The sequence below is a fragment of the Schistocerca cancellata genome, chromosome 6 (assembly GCF_023864275.1).
Source record: "Schistocerca cancellata isolate TAMUIC-IGC-003103 chromosome 6, iqSchCanc2.1, whole genome shotgun sequence".
Lineage (NCBI taxonomy): Eukaryota > Metazoa > Arthropoda > Insecta > Orthoptera > Acrididae > Schistocerca > Schistocerca cancellata.
The window spans coordinates 439689457-439711950 of NC_064631.1; the positions used below are offsets into that span (position 1 = coordinate 439689457).

The 22494-nt window shown below is 44.0% G+C and overlaps 1 protein-coding gene across 1 annotated transcript in view; it reads right to left on the minus strand.

Moving 5' to 3' along the window:
* LOC126190975 (ubiquitin-conjugating enzyme E2 R2) overlaps positions 1-15991 on the minus strand; it is a 93950-nt gene extending 77959 nt beyond the window's left edge. The window contains exon 1 of the mRNA XM_049931645.1: positions 15425-15991. Within this exon, the coding sequence (XP_049787602.1) occupies positions 15425-15601 (177 nt within the window). The 5' untranslated portion in view covers positions 15602-15991. The remainder of the gene's footprint in view (positions 1-15424) is intronic.
* Between the last annotated feature and the right edge of the window lie 6503 nt (positions 15992-22494).

A 22494-nucleotide genomic window follows, 5' to 3' on the forward strand; every position in this document is an offset into this window, starting at 1 on the left:
TCCAATCGACTTACAAAAATTTCTCTCTGCATTTTTGGCTGGAATGGAAACAAAGCAAATACTGACAGCGTGTTTCGAACCAGAAAGCTTATGAAACCACGCGCTTACTCTCTCGGCGGCGGAATTCCTCAAAAGCAAGCGCTCACATGAATTACACACTGAGGTGACCGAAGTCGTGGGATAGATATAAGCACATATACAGACTGCTGTAAAATCGCGTACGTAAGGCATGAAAGGGCAGTGCACTGGCAGAGTTGTCATTTGTATTCAGGTGATTCATGTGAAAAAATTTCCCGCACGACGAGAATTAACAGACTCTGAACCCGGAATGGTAGTTGGATGGCTCAAATGGCTCTGAGCACTATGGGACTTAACATCTGAGGTCATCAGTCCCCTAGAACTTAGAACTACTTAAACCTAACTAACCTAAGGACATCACACACATCCATGCCCGAGGCAGGATTCGAACCTGCGACCACACCGGCCGGCTAATGGTAGTTGGAGTTAGATGCATGGGACATTCCACTTCGGAAATCGTTTGGGAATTAAATATTCCAGGATAGGTAGTGTCAAAAGTGTGCCGATATTACAAAATTTCAGGCATTAGCTCACACCATGAACAAAGTGCTGGCCGACGGCCTTCATTTAACGATCGAGAGCAGCGGCGTTTTCGTAGAGTTGTTATCAAAGCAGACATGCAACAATGAGTTAAATAAACGCAGAACTCAATGTGGGACGTACGACAAACATATCTGCCAGGACAGTGCGGCGAAATATGTTAATGGGCTATGACAGCAGACGACCGACGTAGTGCCTTTAGTCATCCCCTGCAGCGCCTCGGGGCTCGCGACCATATTGATTGGACCCTAAGCGAGTGGAAAACCGTGGCCTGGTCAGGTTAGTCCCGATTTCCTTTAGTAAGAGCTGATAGTGGTATTCGAGTGTGGTGCAGACCCCACGAAGCCATGGTTCCAGGTTGCAACAGGACACTGTTCAACCTGGTGGTAACTCCATAATGCTGCGGATTGGGTCCTCTGGTCCAACTGAATCGATCATTGTTTATGATCGGCTATGATAATTTTACCTTATCTATGACAAGATACCTTATTGTAACAACCAGTGTATGCCTACTTTATACTTAATTGAATGTCCATAAGACGTGACATTATTTGTGTGTTATAATGTATGTTGATTTTATGTTTATCTGTCTGTATGTATTTAAACATGAAACCATTTGTACTAGAAAACCACATACGCTAAATAAATAAATCGGCTACTTGGAGACCATTTCCAGCCATTAATGGACTTCATTTTTATGGAGGACAATGCGTCATGTCACTTAACAATTGTTCGTGATTGGTTTGAAGAACATTCTGGACAATTCGGGCGAAAGACTTGGTCAACCAGATCGCCAGACATGAATCCAATCGAACATTTATCGGACATAACTAAAAGGTCAATTCGTGGATAAAATCCTGAAACGGCAACTTTTTCGAAGTTACAGATGACTATAGCTAGATATTTCTGCTGGGGACTTCTAACGACGTAAGTCCACGCCATGTCGCGTTGCTGCACTACTCCGGGCAACAGGAGGTCCGGCATCATATTAGGAAGTATCCCATGACTTTTGAGACATTGGTATATACGCACGCCCCACATTTCGAACATGATTTTGTCGAAAACGGCTGAGAGTTGCATATGTTCAAGCCCTGCTTGTGCTCTACAAACCCCGTCAACATCAATCAGGTCGGTGATGGGAAATTCGTACAGTCCTTTTAGACTAACAAAATGGCTATTCGAGGGCAATGTAGTCAAGTGGACAAATGGTGCCAGCGTTTTAAGTTTACGTGATGTGGACATACTACCTGCTTACTTTGATACGATGTGTACAGGACGAAGGATCGGCCTGACGAACAACAACGGTTGTCTAGATTTTATTGCTCTTGAGTGTGTCAGCTGCTGTGGCTATCACAGTTTACGGACTCTGGCCTATCTGGCACTAGTCCGAGACTCAAAACACAACAACGAAGACGACGACCGGGAGGGGCGGGGGGGGGGGGGGGGGGGCACTGTACGTATCTTAGTTTTCATAACTGCCCTTACGTCAGTACATCACTTACTCCTAACTTCTCGACTATTGCAGAAAACCAGTAAAATTATAGATGCTGTACAAACAGCGCTTTGTGTCAGAGGTAACGTCACTTAACTAAATTTGCTATTTGCCGTTTTCATTGTAATGCCGGGGACGTGGACGACAGACAAGTTTGAATAGGACTGGAACGCTGTGACATCTGTACCTTAAATATAGAAAGCAGCTGCTATGTGAATAGACAACGTTCTTTGGAACATAAGGGTCAACCTAAGTTAACGGCTGGAGTTATTCCAAAGACATAGATCAATTGTCACTGCCGCCGCTGCAAATTTAGTTGCACTTTCATAATGCAGGAAAGTCAGAACACCGACAGCAACCATTTTTATGAGGCCGTCGCTCTCAATTATTCTAGAATTCGTGTTATTCTAAAACGTACACCTAGGGGTGTACTATTTTCTTTTCAAGAAAAATAGTTCCTTTTTATATAAGCCACGCAGATGTGTGTGTAAGGCGTCTGCGTAGGCCACCAAGAATCCGCCTACAAGCAACCAAGCGGTATGATTAATATGACGGGCAGCCTTCTTATTAAGGTTTGTATTCCAGTCGCCTCCCGAGTTTTTGTGCTTTACACGATAAAGAAACATAATGACGATTTAGTACGATGAATCTAATGCTGCTCCTGGGAATAGCTGCATAGGAAAAGGAGGAAAAATATGAGGAATTTTCAGTTTAAATGCATTGCCACACGCTGAAAGGCTGTTTCATAAATGAGATACAGAAAGAGGGAAAGAAACGATTATCGCGATCGACACGGTTTATAGGCATACACCTACCGTTACCGCCGAGTCTGCCCTCCGCTGTTAAACTCTGGAGCAATGGTCTTGTCAGACCAAAGAGCCGCTTTGGCACTGCAATAAAACAGACATGGTTTGTTGCATTCTGAGCAAACCTAAATTATGATGGGATTTCAACTCAGCTCCACATGCCCTCTGTTAACAACTGCACCGTTTAAAATCTGCAACTGCTGGTCGAAATGGTTTGCAGAAGTGTAGGTTGTCATGGGACATAGTCGTTTACAATCTCTACTGACACCTGAAGGCGTTTAAGCGATTTGATCCCGCAAATTGACAATATTTAACGATTATGTTCAACGAGTTATAAATGGAGTCCCATGGGAAATGGTCAATATTCAGGGATATGACAGAAACGACCATTCAAAACAGAAAAGTCAAGTAAAAACGGGCTCTACAATGTATTCCATAAGAGGTATGAGCATTTGCTCAGAAGATATGTTTCACGGAAGCCAAGATGATCAAATGCTCATAGTTCTTATTGTATAAATTTTGGAGCCCATGTTTACTGGACATTTTCGCTTGTAATGACTGTTCCTCTCATATCCCTCAATATTGCCCATTCGTCTTGGGACACAGTGTTAATACATATACTGTTTTTTATTGTTATGGTGGTGGTGGTGGTGGTGGTGGTGGTGGTGGTGGTGGTGGTGGTCTTCAGTCCGAAGACTGCTTTCATGCAGCTCTCTACGTTATTCTTTCCTGTACAAGCCTCTTCAAGCCATCTCTGCATACGTACTGCAACCTATATTACAGGGTGAAAAGTATTTAAACCGACAAACTCTGGGAGGTTGTAGGGGACATCAAAACAAATATTTTCCCCTAATGTCATTTTTCCCTACGAGGAGTATTTAAACCGGTAGAGGAAGATTTCTCTGACGGCAGATTAATTAAATCAACAAATTAATTGAGCGCTAGTAACTGTGGCATGTGGGTTATCCTCACTCCACACATGTGAATTGTGCATGTTGAAGACTCCATCACGCCCGAACGTTGCTTCATCGGTAAACACAGAGGATGGAAATGTAGGATGCATTTCACATCGTTCCAGGTACAACTGCGAAAACTGTGCTCTGGGTGGATACTCAGCTGGTTCCAGGTTGTGAACACGCTGTAAGTGAAATGGACCTAACAATTGCTCTCGAAGGACTGTTCTTACATTCGTTTGATTCGTCCCCATGTTACGTGCAATTGCAAGAGTGCTGATTGAAGAATCCGACTCCACATGCTGCAAGACAGCTTCCTCAAATTGCAGCGTTCTTACCGTGCGACGGCATACCTGTCCAGGTAATCTGCTAAATGACCTGGTCTCACGCACGCGTTGGTACACAGCATCAAAGGTCGTATGATGCGGGATACGGCGATTAGGATATTATTGTTGATAAACCCACTGTGCAGCTCGTCCGTTGTGGTGCGCTTTGTAGTACTCACCAACCATATCAGTGTACTCACGCCAAGTGTATCGCTCCATTAGTAAACAGAGACAATGCACTACTACACTGGTGGACAGCAGTTGCCTACAACTGAAGAGCGTAATACGGCTTCCAACGGTTTAAATAATCCTCGAAGGAAAAAATGACATTAGGGAAAAATATTTGTTTTGATGTCCCCTACAACCTCCCAGAGTTTGTCGGTTTAAATACTTTTCACCCTGTATAATCTTCACGTCTGTCTTGCAATGGCTCTTACGGTGTCATTAAATTTATGCAGAGTCACAAAGCTGGCATGCACGCCTAGAAACATAATTGTTATTGATTTCTTCTTCGCTCTCAGATCCCAACAGCAGACACAGCTAAATTTAACACAGAGCTCACACTAATGCAAGTGGACGAAAATCCAGCAGCAGAATCTGGTAGCTGTTTCACGCCCAGATAACACGCTAATTGTTATTTTATTCGTATATAAATCAATAGTCCGCAACTATCGACATATTTTGTCGATATGTATCAGAAACATCACTTATCGAGGCTGGACTACTTTGTAGTTTCTTGATCGGAGTAAACTGCGCTTTCACGAAGTACTTCCCAGCCTACATTAAGGTCCGCATTAGTTCAAACAAGTTTAAAAGCATCTTCGTCAAAATGAACATAATTGAGTCTAACCTGGGGTCTTTGAAGTAATACTGTTCCTCCGGATCTCAGAAGTCACGCATGCCACCATGGATTGATCTTCAGGTCACAAACGTTTTCGATGTCACTGAAGTGGAAAAAACGCTAGAATGGACATTCACACAGAACACTCACCTAATTCAAAACAAAACTACGAAGCCTGCACAGAGTTTGATCTTCCCCGTTACGAATAGTCAAGACAACAGCATCCGAACGGGACGAGGGAAATATGGCCACATCTTGAAAGAGTAGGGTGGTTGTGACGTGCCACCCGTTTGCGTGATGCTGAACAACAGACAATAAGGTATATTGTGGAGAACTGTTCGCTCTGAAAGACTTGCGTGCCGTGATACCAAGTGTGAAATTAGAACATTAAACATATTGTGTACGTATATATGTATGTTCTGAAATGCCGAACGGGAATAATTATGTAAGCTGAATGAGTGGGAAGTAAAATCTTAATTTTTGTGATTCGTGTATTCTCATTTCCCTTTTCGCATTTTGTTTTCTCCTGTCTCCAACTGAGCTAGTTCATCTCTGTCCTTGCTAAGACTTTAAATCTTAACGGAGAAACGGTAGAAACCCTTAGATATTGCTTGAGCGACAAAGAAATGTGCTCGAAAACAAAATACACACAGGCTGAACCGTCTACCAAACAAACCAACTGTCATTATTCCAGCGCGGGAACCACTCTTGGGTTGGTCCAACTTCCTGATTCGCAAAGGATCATTCTATGCTCTGTGTTGTAGTGTAGGTCTCCAAAAAACAAATAGCCAAGAAAAATGAAGTGGGGTGCTACGGGAGCTCGTAAAGATCACTCACTCCCTTTAATATCACATACGATGTGGTCCCCGACACGTTCCGTAGTGTATGTCTGATGCAATACCTTCAGCTATGTGGAGCGAATAGCGTGCATCTATTGCTTAAGGCACGCAACGAACTGAGCAAAGAAAGAAAAAGACTTATTCAATTCAAGTTAAAAAGCAACTAACCAAACAAAATTAACACCTATTTTCAACGAGGAAAGTGGACCAGGAAAGGAGTGCCTTATGTTTTTCGAAAGAATCACGACTTTTTCGCCTGAAACGTTTTGGGACATCGTGGAAATCAGTGCAGGCTGGCCTAACTTACTCTAATCCTACTGTTTCCGCCATAGTTTTGTTTTTCGCGGCATCTACAACTATTATGCAGACTTGACTAGACTTTGTGTTGCTTCTGGTTTACTTCCTGCCTTGTATTCCAGGAATTCATAAATTGGCAAAAAAACAGGACTATACAGAGTGACGGTCCATCACGAAACGGGTCATGAAATGTCTTATTTCCAAGGGTATATTTTATGCGAGCAATTTAGCAACATGTCACAGTGCACATGAACAGTTCTGATTACCGAAAGCCGTTACCCAGCGTAACGTTACATTAACTCCACTACAGACTGACGTTTTCATTCTCAAAGGGCTCTAGGCACAAACCATAGAGCTCTTTGTCGTGCCTAGTACGTAATTCATCACCTAACTAGTTAGTGGCACATGATATTCAGGAACCATCAGAACAATACAATACACGCCCTAATCTTCCGTCGTCTCATTCGCGTGTAACACGCAACTCTAAACAAAAGCTATGCCAGCCATTCAAACGCTGACACGCGTTGCTATTCTTCACGAAGTGGAACGGCAACGGCCGCACCAACCTACATGTAAGAAAGGACGAAGAGCAAGAATGTGTTTGGTAAGGCACGATGAGAAAAACGAAACCCTTCCACGGATGTGGCTTGCACAGCATATTGCTAAGTTGTCCGAGAACGTCGACCCGGTGCAGAGTTCCTGTCAGACTTCATAAACATTATATCGAGATGGATGGAAGTAAGGACTGCGAAACATGAGCAATGACTAAAGGAGTAGCGATGATTTGTTCAAACAATTTGAGATGGGAAAGTGGTTTGGTTTTATACAACTGTACAACGTTTATGCAGAACGAAGTTTTTATACTCATTGAAAACATATTGTACCATGGCTTCAACAACTATGTATTAGACAGCACACAGGTCAGGAAACGAGTCAAAGGAAAGACCTTCCAGTAACCCGAAAGACGTCAGTGAAACTTCGTTTGTAAACTTGTCAACTGTAGGCGAAAAGGACGCTTCTTGTGTACTGGAAATCGATAAAAATTCTCTGACGCCTCATCTATGAATATTATGCAGAATTACAAGATAATTCAACCAGGAAGTCAATGTATCATTTGGGTAAGGAATTAATGTTTACAAGACGACTAGCAAGTTCAAAATGGTTCAAATGGCTCCGAGCATTGTTGGACTTAACATCTGAGCTGAGGTCATCAGTCCCCTAGAACTTAGAACTACTTAAACCTAACTAACCTAAGGACATCACACACATCCATGCCCGAGGCAGGATTCGAACCTGTGACCGTACCGGTCGCGCGGTTCCAGAGTGAAGCGCCTAGAACCGCTCGGCCACTCCGACCGGCAAGACGCCAAGTCCAAGCATGTATAATGAGAGGTGATAACATACAGAGTCTCAGTATTGCCTAAGAAGTGAGGGCCTAAGTTTTATATGGTCCCAAATGGAAGAACTAGATAGGCCTCTATCGCATACGAAAGGCTATAAAGATTTTACAATTACCAAGTTCGTTTAAAAGATGTGATCCTATTCAAACATTTACTGCAAGTAAAGGTTTTGTTGTTCCTATTACATTTGCTTTAGAAGTCTGGTCAGCGAAGAGGAAAACATTTCTCACCACTGAAAGAAAAAAAAAAAATGTTTTTGTGGGAGGTGGATGACTTTCGAGGAAATCTCCTCCTCTGCATCAAGACTGTACTCTTCACTTTACCTTGTCTACAAGTTTCTGAGAGCTTCAGAGTGGCAAATTCAGTTTCGATGATAATCGTTGATTATGTGAGAGAGGCTGGAGTATATCACAAAAGAGAGGAAATCCTCAAGGTAGTAAGAACCAGCTATTAATACTATGGCGTACGACTACATTAATGTCAGTAAGCTGTACTCATTTTGGGATACCAAATTCCTTGAGAGCGGCATGTATTTCTTAGTGTCGAATAGCTACATCATACTCCGTAAGCCACCTAATGGTGAGTGGCGGAGGGTAATTTTGGTATCACTAACTGATCCTCCATTACCTGCTTCACTCGTGAATGGTGCGTGGGGCAAAGGACTGTCGGTGAACATCTGTATTCGCTCTAATTTCTCATTATGATTATTTCTAGAGATGTATATGGAAGTAATATGTTGACCGGCTCTTCCCAGAAAATGATCTCTCGACATTTCGGTGGTAACTTCTCCGTGATGCACAACGCCCCTCTTGTAACGTCTGCCACAGAAGTTTGTTGAATGCCCTGAAACTTCAAAATTGGCGCGGCTCTGTGGATGAGAAGTGTAACAGGCAATGAACGGCGGTTTTATCATCACGTTATTACAGCAGAGTTGCAATCAAGAACTAGGTGTCCGAAGATAACGGAGTCCTTTCACAATCTGGAATTCTGATCGTCATCGAAGGTGTATGTTGAAACATGCTGTACTCAGCCTTGCAAATAAAAGATATCACTCAGGAAGCTTTGAGAGTAAGGTTTCATCATTTGTCAAGTTCACTAGAAATGAAAATCCAACGTTGAAAAAACTGATATCACTGAAGGCACCATCTAAAACAGGGAAACCGAAAAGAGTTCTCAGAATGAGATTTTCACTCTGCAGCGGAGTGTGCTCTGATATGAAACTTCCCCTGGCAGATTAAAACTGTGTGCCGGACCGAGACTAACTCGGGACCTTTGCCCTTCAAGCCAATTTGTGCAGTTTGTCAGTTATGTAACAACTAATACACCTAACAGCAATATGTGCAAATTGAGATATCATGGTTATCAGTTTGCTATAGTAAAAGTCATTATGGCAAGCAGCATGAAGAGAGAATAGGTGTCATACGGCAGCATAATTCAATCGATATATTCTCACTACCGTCCCAAGTGAACATCTTTTCAGTGCAAGGCTAGCGAATGATAGTACTTCAGTGTACGCTAATGCAAAAGTTCCAAGAAGGATAAGACGAAGGCCATTTCATATTCCATGCACACTGCTAAACTAAACCTATTTCCCTACCACTATGCGTATGACTCAATTATCGCGTCAGACGCAGTATAGATGATTACAATGTTAGGTTCTCGAAGGCTGAGAATGGAGAAAGCAACACGAGAATAAAAGATTTTACTCCCTTTTGAACGCGTACTCAAATAGGCAAGCGACCTTGCAAAAAAATCTATCATTCTATCCACCTGAACTCATTAAAACCAATGAAAAGTCAAAATTGGATTTTAAGGCAGGTAACTTCGCCGTCCTCTTAACATGAGGGGCCATTTTCTTGGACCAGCCTGCTGAATTTTTATAAAGGTCGCTGAGAATGAATACTAGCAAGGTAGAAGAATCGTCGATTTTCTTGGGTTGCCATCAGTATATACATCGCAAGTTTTGGCTGTGACGGCAAGAGCATTTTTAGTACCTTATTACTGGACCTGTACTTCTTAAGGTACAGTTGTAAACTTACCACTGATTAGACATGACACCTACAAAACGTGTGTTTTTTCCCATGCGCCTGTGGAAACATCAGTCCTGAGAGGGTAGAACGGAAGACCAAAATAAGACATATAATATTAAAAAATATTGTTTCAATAGAAACTACTCATGTGTTACTGTTACGTTACTTAAAAAAAATCATTTTGAACATTTAGCTTCTTAGTGTTTCTGTGGTATGGCGTAGCTCTATAACGTTTTGTACAGTTCAATTATGTCATGAAGAATGTGCGTTTTTATGTTGGTTAGTAGCAGTTTTCTGTCTTTTATGACTTCAAAATTTTCTTTTTTGTGTTTCTGTAACTATGGCCTACGGTAAAGCGGTCAACGATTACCGCATTTTCTAAAAAGAATTGATTTGCATGACGCGTATTATTATAAAATATGGTTCTAAATACAAGTAATGTTATTTCAAAAGTGTTTATAAAAGATTTTTAAAAAATTGCTACAGTAATACTGACAAAAATGCAAAAAATTAATTAAGCGAGCACTAGGCTTGTACAAAAACGGAGACGCAGTAGGTAGCGCATTGCTGACGAAATAAGAAAATATGTCTCGAAAACCGTAAAGGGAACTAAATGTCGAAAAAATAACAGAATGGGCGTTGCTCGTATGTAAGCCGAAGGCTTAGCTTACTCCAATTTCGATGTGGAAATCTATGACGAAGAATCATATTATTCTGTATCAGTCACGCAGGCGGGTCGTACCGCCGTCACCTGGCACGCGGCCAATGTACTAGTATTAACGGGACGGCCCGCTGCACGGATGGCACAAGACAGCACCGAGCCAAGGCCGATAACATACGCGTACCAACAACCGCATTCGCAAGGTACTCTTTACGGCTGTAACTTACTTGTCGCTTCACCCAGCAACCAAAAATACGCACGGCAAATTTATTTTCGTGTATGTTTTTACTCATCTCAAGAGTGAGCAAGTGGCTGTTGATTTTCTTTCTTCACGCATCATCTTAACGATATAAGATACTGTACCCTCCGAATTCAGTGATTATCTGTTTTTCATTCATGTTACATACGTTAGGCTAACAGTTATCCAGTTTCTGAAAAATATGTTGTTCCATACCTTCCCACACAACGGCCATCAACTGGGATCAACTGTGTAGGCGAGAAAGTGCCTATTAATAATCTTTCAAAGTGAACGAAAAAGAAACTACATTAGCATTGTCCATTTCTTGTATTAAGTAATAGATTTTAAATGGCGCAATCAACTGAATGAAACGAACAGAAACAGTCCTTCCTTCCTTTTTTTCTTAGATTATAGAATCTTACTGGGAAGCCTAACAGCTAATCTATATAATGGCAGCTTACCTTGCGTTCAGTTTATGTTGCAAATAGATCTTTTTCATCCATACATAAGCAAGTTCTAAAAAGGAAGAGAGTAATAGCTTACACTGATGTGAAATGGATTCGAATTTTACAAATTTGGATTGAAGTCAGCGGCTTGTGACTAAGATTTGTACCAAACCGCGACTCAAACGCGGATTTTCCTGCTTATTGCGAGCAGTCGACTTAACATCTCCGGACCTAGCCAAACTTCCACATTTCACAAAGTCCACAACACTTACGTTTGAACATTTTTTTCATTCTCACACACAGAGAACCAATATTTCATTGTTATTTTAGCCTATTGAGGCAGCTGTAATCGTCAGAACAATGTCTGTTCCTTCAGACATGCATGCATATCTGAAGGGCATTGTGATGTGAAAATAAAGACACTGGAAAAACACAGACATGGTAATAGTCATTCACGTATTACACTAATGGCATTAGGGGCCGTACATCAGCAAATTTGCAAAAAGAGAAGAGGTGTCTGATTCCTTTATGAAAGTCTTAAAATATTTGCTTCAGTGCCATAGGAAAACATCAAATCCAAATAAAAACAACCCAAAGTAAAAATTATTCATCTCACGTCTCCAAAATAAGACTCCAATGCCAATTATCACTGAGTCACCTCATTTAATCCTAGTACTATGCTATCAACCTAAACAGTGAACACAGTACATAGTGCAGTTTGTGTGTGAAAATGATCTACACCAGCCGCAAATTGTGTGTCCGTGCATGATGCTGCCTATTATACCAAAATCTTTACAGCTCACCTACTAAATTCATTGTTTTTTGCAACTCCTGCAGCTTGTCTACCTCCCTTGACAATTGTCGAACATTCTCTCTCTTGAAAGTTAAACATTGAAATAAGCTGTTGAAATCCACTTAACGTATCATAAAATAACAATGTGAAGCAGAATATTGTTGTTGTTTACTTAAAAACAAAAATGAGAATCACATAATATACAAAAAAAAAGGAGGTGAAGGAAGCTTCTAAGCATATCACAGAGAGACCATGCAGCCTCACCCTTTCTACAAAACAGCTGAAACTCATCTGGAGGCTACTGCAGAAAAGTTTGATTGAAACAAATTGTGAAGAACACTAGTTTTTTGACAAATAATTCCAGAAAATGGTAAGGGGTGAGAAGGAGAGACAGGTGGCAATACCTAGACTGAACTGCCATCCTTATCGTAGATTTTTTTAAATTACTTTATTTTAACCTTTAGAGTGACGCTTCCTCTATTTACTGGACTAATGGACCTCTATTTCCAAAGGACACAATTTTCCACGATTTGTGGCAGGTGAAACAGGGTTGAATGGTGGTAAGCAGACTTTACCAAATGTTGCTAGGAAGGAATTAACTCCTATATTTGCTACTTTCAAGCTGAAAACTCACTTCTCTGAAATATTTAAGAAGCAAGAATGTCACAAAAAGTAACAACTCAGTTAAAGTTCTTTTTAAAGGAAACATACATCTCAACTTTAATTGTGGAGTTCTCAGTAATTTTATTGTTACAACATGTAAACCCATTTTTCAACACTAAATTTTTTCTTAGGTGTATAAATTTTAGTTACACTGTCACTATCGTTGAAACAAAACCCAACAATCTGAGAATTATGAACTTCCTCGCAAACAACTAGTGTCAGATTTCTTTCGTCTTGGCATCGACACTTCATCTTGTATTAATAAATGTTCTGTTATGCACAACATGCTAAAAAGGTGAAGAGATATAGGTATCAATTCAAGACATGTCATTTTGAAACAATATCCAAGAACAAAAATGAATGTGGCAGGAAACAATTTGCAAAGTACTACACAGGGGAACTGTAAAGATGAAGTGCAGAAATGGTTGGTGCTCTTATCACTATTCTGTGTGTTATTTCTTAATGTCCTCAATTTCTGAGAATGGCATGAAAAATTTACAGGGATGAAATGAAAAAACTAATTTTATGTAGGATTTGTTCATAAATTACAACGCAAAGTAAAAAATAAAGAGCATGAACATGCTTCTGTAAACACACAAATAAGGGTATGACAACACATTTTTATAAACAATGATACTGTGGCATAGACAACGAACTAGTACTGCCATTGCAGAATCATATGTATGTTTTAATGTTGCAGTGTAAAAAACAGTATCTGTTAAGTCATTTTGATTGTTCCAATTTCTCTTCTGTGTGCCACACTCAGTGTATGTTTACTTTCATGGTCCCTGTCACATCTAAACAAGTGTTTAATTCCCAAACTTCAAACAATAACAACTTATGACAAATATCAACAAACACAATTTCAAGAATGGCAGACAGCTACAGTTTTCAATATATGAAATACACAGCCAACTGGTTGCACAAGTTTGCTGTAAAAACAGTGACAAGTTTTCAGTACCATAAAGAGTATCTTCTCAAGAAAGAAAGTCACATAAATTACTTGATGCTAAAATTGTAAACATACATAATGAGCTCAGGAGCTCAAGTCAAAGTATTCAATATAGAATAAAGTCCTCCCTGCCAACAGTAATACTGTTGAACAGGTATGGGTTGTTATAAAGGCAGGCATTAGACATGTTTAAATGAGACCCCATCACAGCCTATTAAATCTAACAATTTGGTTTAGCAACTGCTGGCCTTAACATACCACTTTAGTCCAATGACTGTTGTTAACTCGCTGCTCCTGTGAGTCAACCCTAAGAAAGAAACCATTACCAAGGGTCCAGGACTTTTGGTGGGACTAGTAGTGGTTTCACCGAAGGAATCAGTTAAAGTGAGTGAACAAATGGATGAACTGTTTCCAAGCAGGACTTTATTCCATATTTTCTACTTTTTGATTTGAGCTCTTTAGCTCATCACTTGTGTTTACAATTTTAACGTTAGGTTATTTACGCGTCTTTCCTTCGAATAAAGATACCCTTGCAATGCAATCAGTTGACTGTATATTTCACATACTGAAAAATCCTTCATTGTTGTCCACAAGCCTCTATAAGTTACTACACACTGAATTGCAAATACAAGTCCAAGCCAATTTATTTTACCTTCGTATACCTATGAGGTTTTTAACGCTCTTTACTTTTTTCCCCTCGTACTGAAAAATTAGTTATTTATGGCAGTCTGCAGGATTGTCCGAATGTTTCAAACTATTTTATTGTCTCGGATGATCACCAAATGAAATGCTACTGTAATGGTAATTTTAAGCTGCAGGTGAACCATTCAGTGGTGTTAATGATGTATCAAATCACTCGTCTTCCCTTACAGCGTAATTTATATAACATAATGAGATCTACATTCGACAGTTCAGTAGTGTCAGCAGCCGATTAAAGCACTACATTGTGAGAATTCAACAGCGAAGAGCTCCTGATCCTTGCAAGGTACCTTGGAATACAAATATGTTATGGGCAGAAATATATTTAGCGAACTGGAAAATGTACACAAAGGGGAAATTATCAAAATATTCTACCTCTGCTCTTGTTTGTATTTCTTGTACATTCGTCAGTTTATTATGGGAAAGTGGACGTATTATATACGTATCACTGCGTTCTCCATGCAATTGACCGCTGGGTTGTCATAACAATACTTTGCTTATTAGAAGTGATAGTTCCTAAACTATTAAACTTTTTTAAAGAAAATTAAGGTCACGAACCTAATCAAATCTTACTGACTAGTTCTTGATAACACGGCATTAAATAAACAAGATTGTGGTTTAACGTTTGGTCGACGTCGTGGTCATTAGCGACGGAGCATAAGTTCAGATCGAGGAAGGAAATCGGCCGTGTTCTTTTTCCAAGGAAAAATAGTTATTATTAAACGTCCACCGCAGTCATTACAGATGGGACAAACTCGTATTGGACAAGGGTGAGAATATAATCGGTCATGACCTCTGCAGCAGTGAATTCTGCAATCGACTACAGTGAATTACGGAAAGCACGTAAAGCCTAAATCACGATGACCGCGTGTTACGAATTGCCACTGCGTCCCAAAAGTAGAGTTTCAACAAAATATTAACTTGATACACCAGATATCTATTGGCAACGAGTCACATCAGCGTAACATAAGAAACGCACTCTCTTCTTACCCTGAAGTGCATACGATGCAAAAGAAAACCGATGTGACTTTATACAGTGCATTGTTCTGAAATAATAATGAAACTTCAATGTACGTCTAAAACCATGTCACCGCCCCTAACTCAACAGAACGTTCGGTAAAATGTGAGCCTTTCAGCAACAAATAATCGAATCTTTTACTCTTTTCCTTCCAAATTACAAGAACACTATTTTATACGATTAATGGTGCTGTTGGAAGCCACTGTGAACAACTTCCGTATTCAGGTTTCCTTAACCATATTATTCTCTGTACCACGTAGTAATAAATGTCTAAACAAATGTACAAGCTGACTGCAGACAAATATCTGAAAAACACACTGTAGTTCAATGTTATGATCGCAGCACTACTCACCTTGAAGTATCCACCCTGATAAAGAGTCTCTGGGGGTCCAAATATCGCAACTTCCCATTCGAACATATTTTCTTCTCTAACAAGTTTCACCCTGAAGCCTTCGACTGGTTCTTCCTGTAAGCTCTTGTATTCAAGCGCAAGGGCTCTAACTGCACTGCTTGTGGGTTGCTGCGCCATTTTAAATTTGTATAACACAGTCCAATTTTGTCACGAATTATGTTCACCACAAAATTTTAAAGGGGGGATATTTCGCCAGTCCCCAAAACTCCAGTTTCTACACTGCGACTGAGCAGATCCCCACAGCAATGGCTGCCAGCTTTTGTTCTCTCGTGCTTTCTGTTACGTAGTCACAGAAACTTTCTCAAACTCTCCTCAGTACTTGGAGCTCGTCTTGCGCCAATTACTTTTCGGCGCGACGCGTCAGCACACGAACGCGTCACGTAAAATAACTCCGAAAAGATAACTTTGTCGCACACGAACAATAGCAGCTGAGCAAGAGCTCAGAGAAAATCCCTAACCTGCCAACGCCAGCCACAACGGCTACTGCGGCACTGCTAAGCGATAGTGCTGCCGCCTGACAGAAATACCGCTTCAGTCAAGATCACAACGCGCATTGATACACAAGCGGCATTCTGCGAACAGCTGTAGCTCTAAACAAAGCGCGACAGTTGTCATTGCGTTCGAGTTGATTGTGATAACGTCACAAGCAGCGGAATCACTGCTTTTTTCCATTACTATAGATGAAAATCACACATTTTCCATTCATCGCCCAGTTTTAATAAGGGAATTGCTAACGGCGCGGCAGATTACCTTTCGTGCTCGCAGGAAAACAACGTGCGAAGGCCGCTGTACTAAAAGGAGCGTAAAAGCCATGATACGCAAGGATACGTTTCGGAAGACGATATAAATTATAGAATACGAAACTAACAGCGAACTAGTCGCTTGTTCTCCATCATTTTGCAAGTGAGCAAATGCTCTGAAACAAGTTTGTTGGGTGTTAAGCCAAACAAAATTCTAATGACAATTGGTTCCTCTAAAATATTATTAGCTGCTCTTAAAGCTTTTTTTAAAATTAATATCGTTACAGTGTCAATAAGTGTAACTGGTGTAGTAGTTCAGCCACATTATTTAAACAAATTGAGTATGTAATAACCTATGCTTTTCACTAATTTCTTCTGTATTTCTCAAAAATTTACCGATTTAAATCCGACATTTTTACGACCCACGGTATGTGCAAGAAGTGTGTCCCGCGTATCTTCAAGATACACATTTATTGCTCAATCGGGGCAGTATCTAATATCGTATCATCTCCAGCCTTATCCAAGCCGTATTAAGTAAATGAAATATTTTATTTTATTTTTCTTTATTCATCCCCCAGGAGCATCTCACAATGATATAAAATTTGTCAAAGCCAATAAATAGGCCAAAATATAACATGCAGCATACACAACGTTCTTTAAGAGGATTGAACAGGTAGCCTATGGGGATAGGAAAGGTGTTTGGCAGTGGCCTAGAGTAAGGAACCATCCCATCATTTGCCTTAGCGGTTCAGGAAAACCCGGATCAGGATGGCCGGACAGAGCAGCTCCATCCTCCAGGATATGAGGTCAGTGTCCTACCAGCTAGACTGCCTCATTCGGTAATTCTCTACTGAGATATGGGACACTGGTCCAGAGACGGCCGAGTCGAAAATTACAAGTGAAACTAGTTTTGATAGCTCTCCAGTGGCATATATATATTTTTTTTAAGATTATCGCGAAAATCTCAGTCGCGAGCGGTAGCTCTGTAACTGATATGACCATACCCAACAGAGTTTTATAAGTCACCAAGACAATTACAGTTCTCCTCCCTTCTGTTATCTGTCTGTCTCCTTCTCCCCTCTTCTTATTCTCAGCACGCTTCTTCCCTATTTTTATGGTTTTCGTATGGCCCATACCTCACTACCAAAGACTTTATTGGCAGTTTACTCTCGTCACAAACTTTCGGTTATGGGTGCACTAGAAATTTTCTTAAGTATGCAACGCTTAGCTTCCTACAAGTTTCTGTTTTCGTTTTTCATATCTAACATTGTCAACCCTCTTGTTTTTATTTGGCACAAGCATAAAAATCAGTCATCTATTTCAATAACGCTTCTACAAATTTCGAAGACGTTTGCCAACCACTACAGTAGGATGTAGAAGGAACACAAATAACGGACCGTATCTGAATCATTTTTGGTCATGAATGGGCTGTTTTAATTCCTCTGATTGCTGAAGAACAATAAGAGCAACGAATGGAAAATACCCATTGATCATGTGAGACTGAAAATTAACCATAGTAACGCTCTGATGGCATATAACATATATGCTGAAAGGAAGACAGTAAGGGTTGTCAATAGCTATATTTAGTGTCACCCAGAAGGAAATGAATTTTTGGGTTTAACGTTCGTCGACTGAATGGTCATTAGAGATCAGGGAAGGAAACCGACCGTGACCTACTCAAACGAACCAACTCGGCATTTAGCGTAAACGATTTAGAGAAATCACGGAAAAAACCTAAATCTAGATGGCAGGACCCGTATACACTCCTGGAAATGGAAAAAAGAACACATTGACACCGGTGTGTCAGACCCACCATACTTGCTCCGGACACTGCGAGAGGGCTGTACAAGCAATGATCACACGCACGGCACAGCGGACACACCAGGAACCGCGGTGTTGGCCGTCGAATGGCGCTAGCTGCGCAGCATTTGTGCACCGCCGCCGTCAGTGTCAGCCAGTTTGCCGTGGCATACGGAGCTCCATCGCAGTCTTTAACACTGGTAGCATGCCGCGACAGCGTGGACGTGAACCGTATGTGCAGATGACGGACTTTGAGCGAGGGCGTATAGTGGGCATGCGGGAGGCCGGGTGGACGTACCGCCGAATTGCTCAACACGTGGGGCGTGAGGTCTCCACAGTACATCGATGTTGTCGCCAGTGGTCGGCGGAAGGTGCACGTGCCCGTCGACCTGGGACCGGACCGCAGCGACGCACGGGTGCACGCCAAGACCGTAGGATCCTACGCAGTGCCGTAGGGGACCGCACCGCCACTTCCCAGCAAATTAGGGACACTGTTGCTCCTGGGGTATCGGCGAGGACCATTCGCAACCGTCTCCATGAAGCTGGGCTACGGTCCCGCACACCGTTAGGCCGTCTTCCGCTCACGCCTCAACATCGTGCAGCCCGCCTCCAGTGGTGTCGCGACAGGCGTGAATGGAGGGACGAATGGAGACGTGTCGTCTTCAGCGATGAGAGTCGCTTCTGCCTTGGTGCCAATGATGGTCGTATGCGTGTTTGGCGCCGTGCAGGTGAGCGCCACAATCAGGACTGCATACGACCGAGGCACACAGGGCCAACACCCGGCATCATGGTGTGGGGAGCGATCTCCTACACTGGCCGTACACCACTGGTGATCGTCGAGGGGACACTGAATAGTGCAAGGTACATCCAAACCGTCATCGAACCCATCGTTCTACCATTCCTAGACCGGCAAGGGAACTTGCTGTTCCAACAGCACAATGCACGTCCGCATGTATCCCGTGCCACCCAACGTGCTCTAGAAGGTGTAAGTCAACTACCCTGGCCAGCAAGATCTCCGGATCTGTCCCCCATTGAGCATGTTTGGGACTGGATGAAGCGTCGTCTCACGCGGTCTGCACGTCCAGCACGAACGCTGGTCCAACTGAGGCGCCAGGTGGAAATGGCATGGCAAGCCGTTCCACAGGACTACATCCAGCATCTCTACGATCGTCTCCATGGGAGAATAGCAGCCTGCATTGCTGCGAAAGGTGGATATACACTGTACTAGTGCCGACATTGTGCATGCTCTGTTGCCTGTGTCTATGTGCCTGTGGTTCTGTCAGTGTGATCATGTGATGTATCTGACCCCAGGAATGTGTCAATAAAGTTTCCCCTTCCTGGGACAATGAATTCACGGTGTTCTTATTTCAATTTCCAGGAGTGTATTAACCGCCGTCTTACCTCTGACAATGGAACACAAGTACTGGTACTGTTCTTGCTAAGATTGTAGGGGAGGCATGTTTCTGAGCTGGTAGTATGGACCAAACCAAGAAAAAATGTCAAGTAAACATGCTACTTTTACATTCTCATTCTTACTGTTGCCAGTCCCCCTGAAGCTATACGCAACTATACGCCTAGTATCACAGTTACTCCCGCCAGTCTATGCTCGTGTTTCCTGAGTTTTATATCTGGTGACGATTCATTTGGCTACCTTAAGAGAGTCATAGTTGTCCTGCCAGTTGCTACCCCTTTATGGCCGCCTTTACATTCTCATTCTTACGGTTGCCAATCCGCCAGAAGCGATACGCATCTATATGCCTAGAGTCTTAGTTACTTCCTCCAGTTGCTCCTCGCGTTTGCTGAAATTTTTGGTCGTGTGAAGAGGCATTTGGCTATAAAGCTGTCTTTATTCACAGAAAATACATGTGAATAACACAAGTAAACATACAGTCTTAAGAGCTAGTGCGCCATACTCCCCGAGAGGAGCTCACAGGGGCGCCGGTTACCGCTGTTGGTGCAACCGCTAAGACATTACATTATTCACAAGTACAAACAATTAAATTACAAGTTAAGAATAAAGGACGGTATTGCTCCCGATATTGAAGCCCCAGGAGTCAGGGCAAACTAACCTAAAAAACACCGACTCACTAGCCCACGCCCTCCCTGTACTTCGGCTTTGTCGACGTCATGTTTTCAAACAGGCCGAAGATCCATGTTGTTCCTCCGAGCACCCGCGTGCTTATGGTGCTTAACTCCCGCCTGCGGGAGCCCAGTTGTAGGAGCTGGCGGGCAGATGTAGGTGCCCAAGTCCCCCTCCAGTTCAGGGTCACTGTCTCGAACTGTAAGCTGCTGGCTGCGGGTCGGAGAGCGCCGACAGCACGCCGCACCGACGGGACATCATACTTCGCCGCCTTCTGCCGGTGACACCAGTCGGTGTCGAGGTGGTCGCCGACGATTGGCGCATCGATGCCATGCGCCACGCCGTCCTTCGACGCTACGATGTCGGGCTTGCGGACTCCCTCTGGCGTTCGGAGGTGTGGCTCGACAGACACGTCGAACCCTCGTTGAGCCAGCCCGCGCGCGACGTATTTCACTACCGCGTCGTGACGCCGCACCCGGGCTCGGCTGGTGAGCCCGCAGCCCTGGACGACGTGGTTCGCGGTCTCGACGGCGTTGCACCTCGCGCGATACATCTTCTCCCTGTCTCGGCCACGACTCCTGCGCGCTTTAGTTGGTAATGCGCTGATCCGCGTGCGGATGCACGGCACATAGTCACGGCCCGACAGGAAGCGACTGGTGTCCTCGACCCAGCTGTGTTGGCTAGATGTCCTGGCTGACGACGAAAGAGCTGCCCCGTCGAAGGTAATATGCAGGCGCGCCGCCCACATCTCACCAACTTTAGCAGCCGATTGCAGCAGATGGTCCTCCCACGTAAGGTGTCGTTCTAGCGCCGCCACTTCGCGTCGTGCCTCCCCCAGGTCTGCGACGGTGGTGGAGGGCTCGAGCTGCAACAGAGTGAGGAGGCTGCCCCGCCTCAGGGTTGGCCCCATCCAGCGGGCAGATGGAATCCCAAGGCCCCATGGGCTATTGAAGCGTGAAAGTAGCCCAAGGGGGTATCTGCTGAGAGGCGGAACCATCTCCTCACCACAGCCCGAACGCAGTTGTCCATGGCCTTGAGCGCACCGATGCGGGTGCGGCTCAGGGCTAGGCCATGGTACAGGCCCGGGAGAAGAAACTCACGAAGTGCATACAGCCGCTGCTGCGGCTTCAGCGGCGCCCGCGTGATGATGGACAGCTGCCCTTCTATGTGGTGCCTCGGATGGAAGAGGCACCGCCCAGAGGAGGAGAACTGCAGTCCGAGATAGCGGAAGGTCTCACCCACTCCCAACGCCGGCATGGTGGTGTCGCCGGCAGTGAAGGTGACGCAGGCATCCACCTTCACTTTCTTCTCGCGGCCGGACGCCACGAGTGCGAGGGTGAGACACTTCCGCGGGTTGACCCGCAGCCCCAGTTGGTCGAGGACTGCCACTGCTGCGTTGATGAGGCACTGCAGGCCCCCCTTCGTGGAAGCGAAGAGCAGGATGTCGTCCGCGAAGGCCGCCGCGTTGATCTGGCGGCCCAACACCTTAACATCTATGTGTGAGGGCAGCTGGTTTAAAACACAGTCGACAGCGAAGTTAAAAAGGAGAGGAGACAAAGGATCTCCTTGCCGGACACGTCTCGCTGGCCGCACGGCCGGGGACTGGTCGCCGCCCCCCGCAATTACCGTCGTGCTGTGCGCATAGCAGCCCTCGATGTAGTCAGTGAATTCGTCCGGAAGACCATGGGCTTTAAGCACAGGGTGGAGGGCCGCATGGTCCAACGAATCGGACGTCTTAGACACATCGAGAGACGCCATGAACACAGAACGACAGCGGCGGACGGCGCCGACGTGCACCCAGTCGAGGAGGAAAGTGTTCTCCAGCATCCCATCCCTTGGGATGAAAGCCCGCTGACGTTCGTCCACAGCACACATCCGCATAAGGCGAGTCGCCAGAACCTTATGAAAGGTTCTGGCTAACACCGAGCAGACGGTGATGGGCCGAAAGTCAGCGGGGGATGCTGGGGCGGCTGTCTTAGGAAGCAGGGAGGTCCTGGATCGGAGGAGGGATGAGGGAAGCTTGCGGGTAAGCAGGAAAAGGTTTAACAATTTGGTGGTGACCTCCGCCGGAAGGCGGCGCAGCTGCACCGGCGAGAGCCCGTCAGGGCCGGCAACGGAACCTCTGGGTGGCAAGGCAGCCGCAACCTCTTCTGCAGTGATCGGCCCCCACAGGCGCTCGAAGTCAACAGACTCCGAGCGCGGGAGAAGCCGGTCAAGAATGGAGCCTGCGGTGGAGGGTGGCTCCGTCGTGAAGAGGCTGCGCCAGAAGTCCACCAGCCCAGGGATGTTCGGCGGCGGCTGGAGCAGGGTGCCGTTCAGGAGGCCACGCACGCATCGTGCGCGGTTCTTCCTGAAGGCATCCTGGCACCTGGCGTACTCCCACGGGCGGC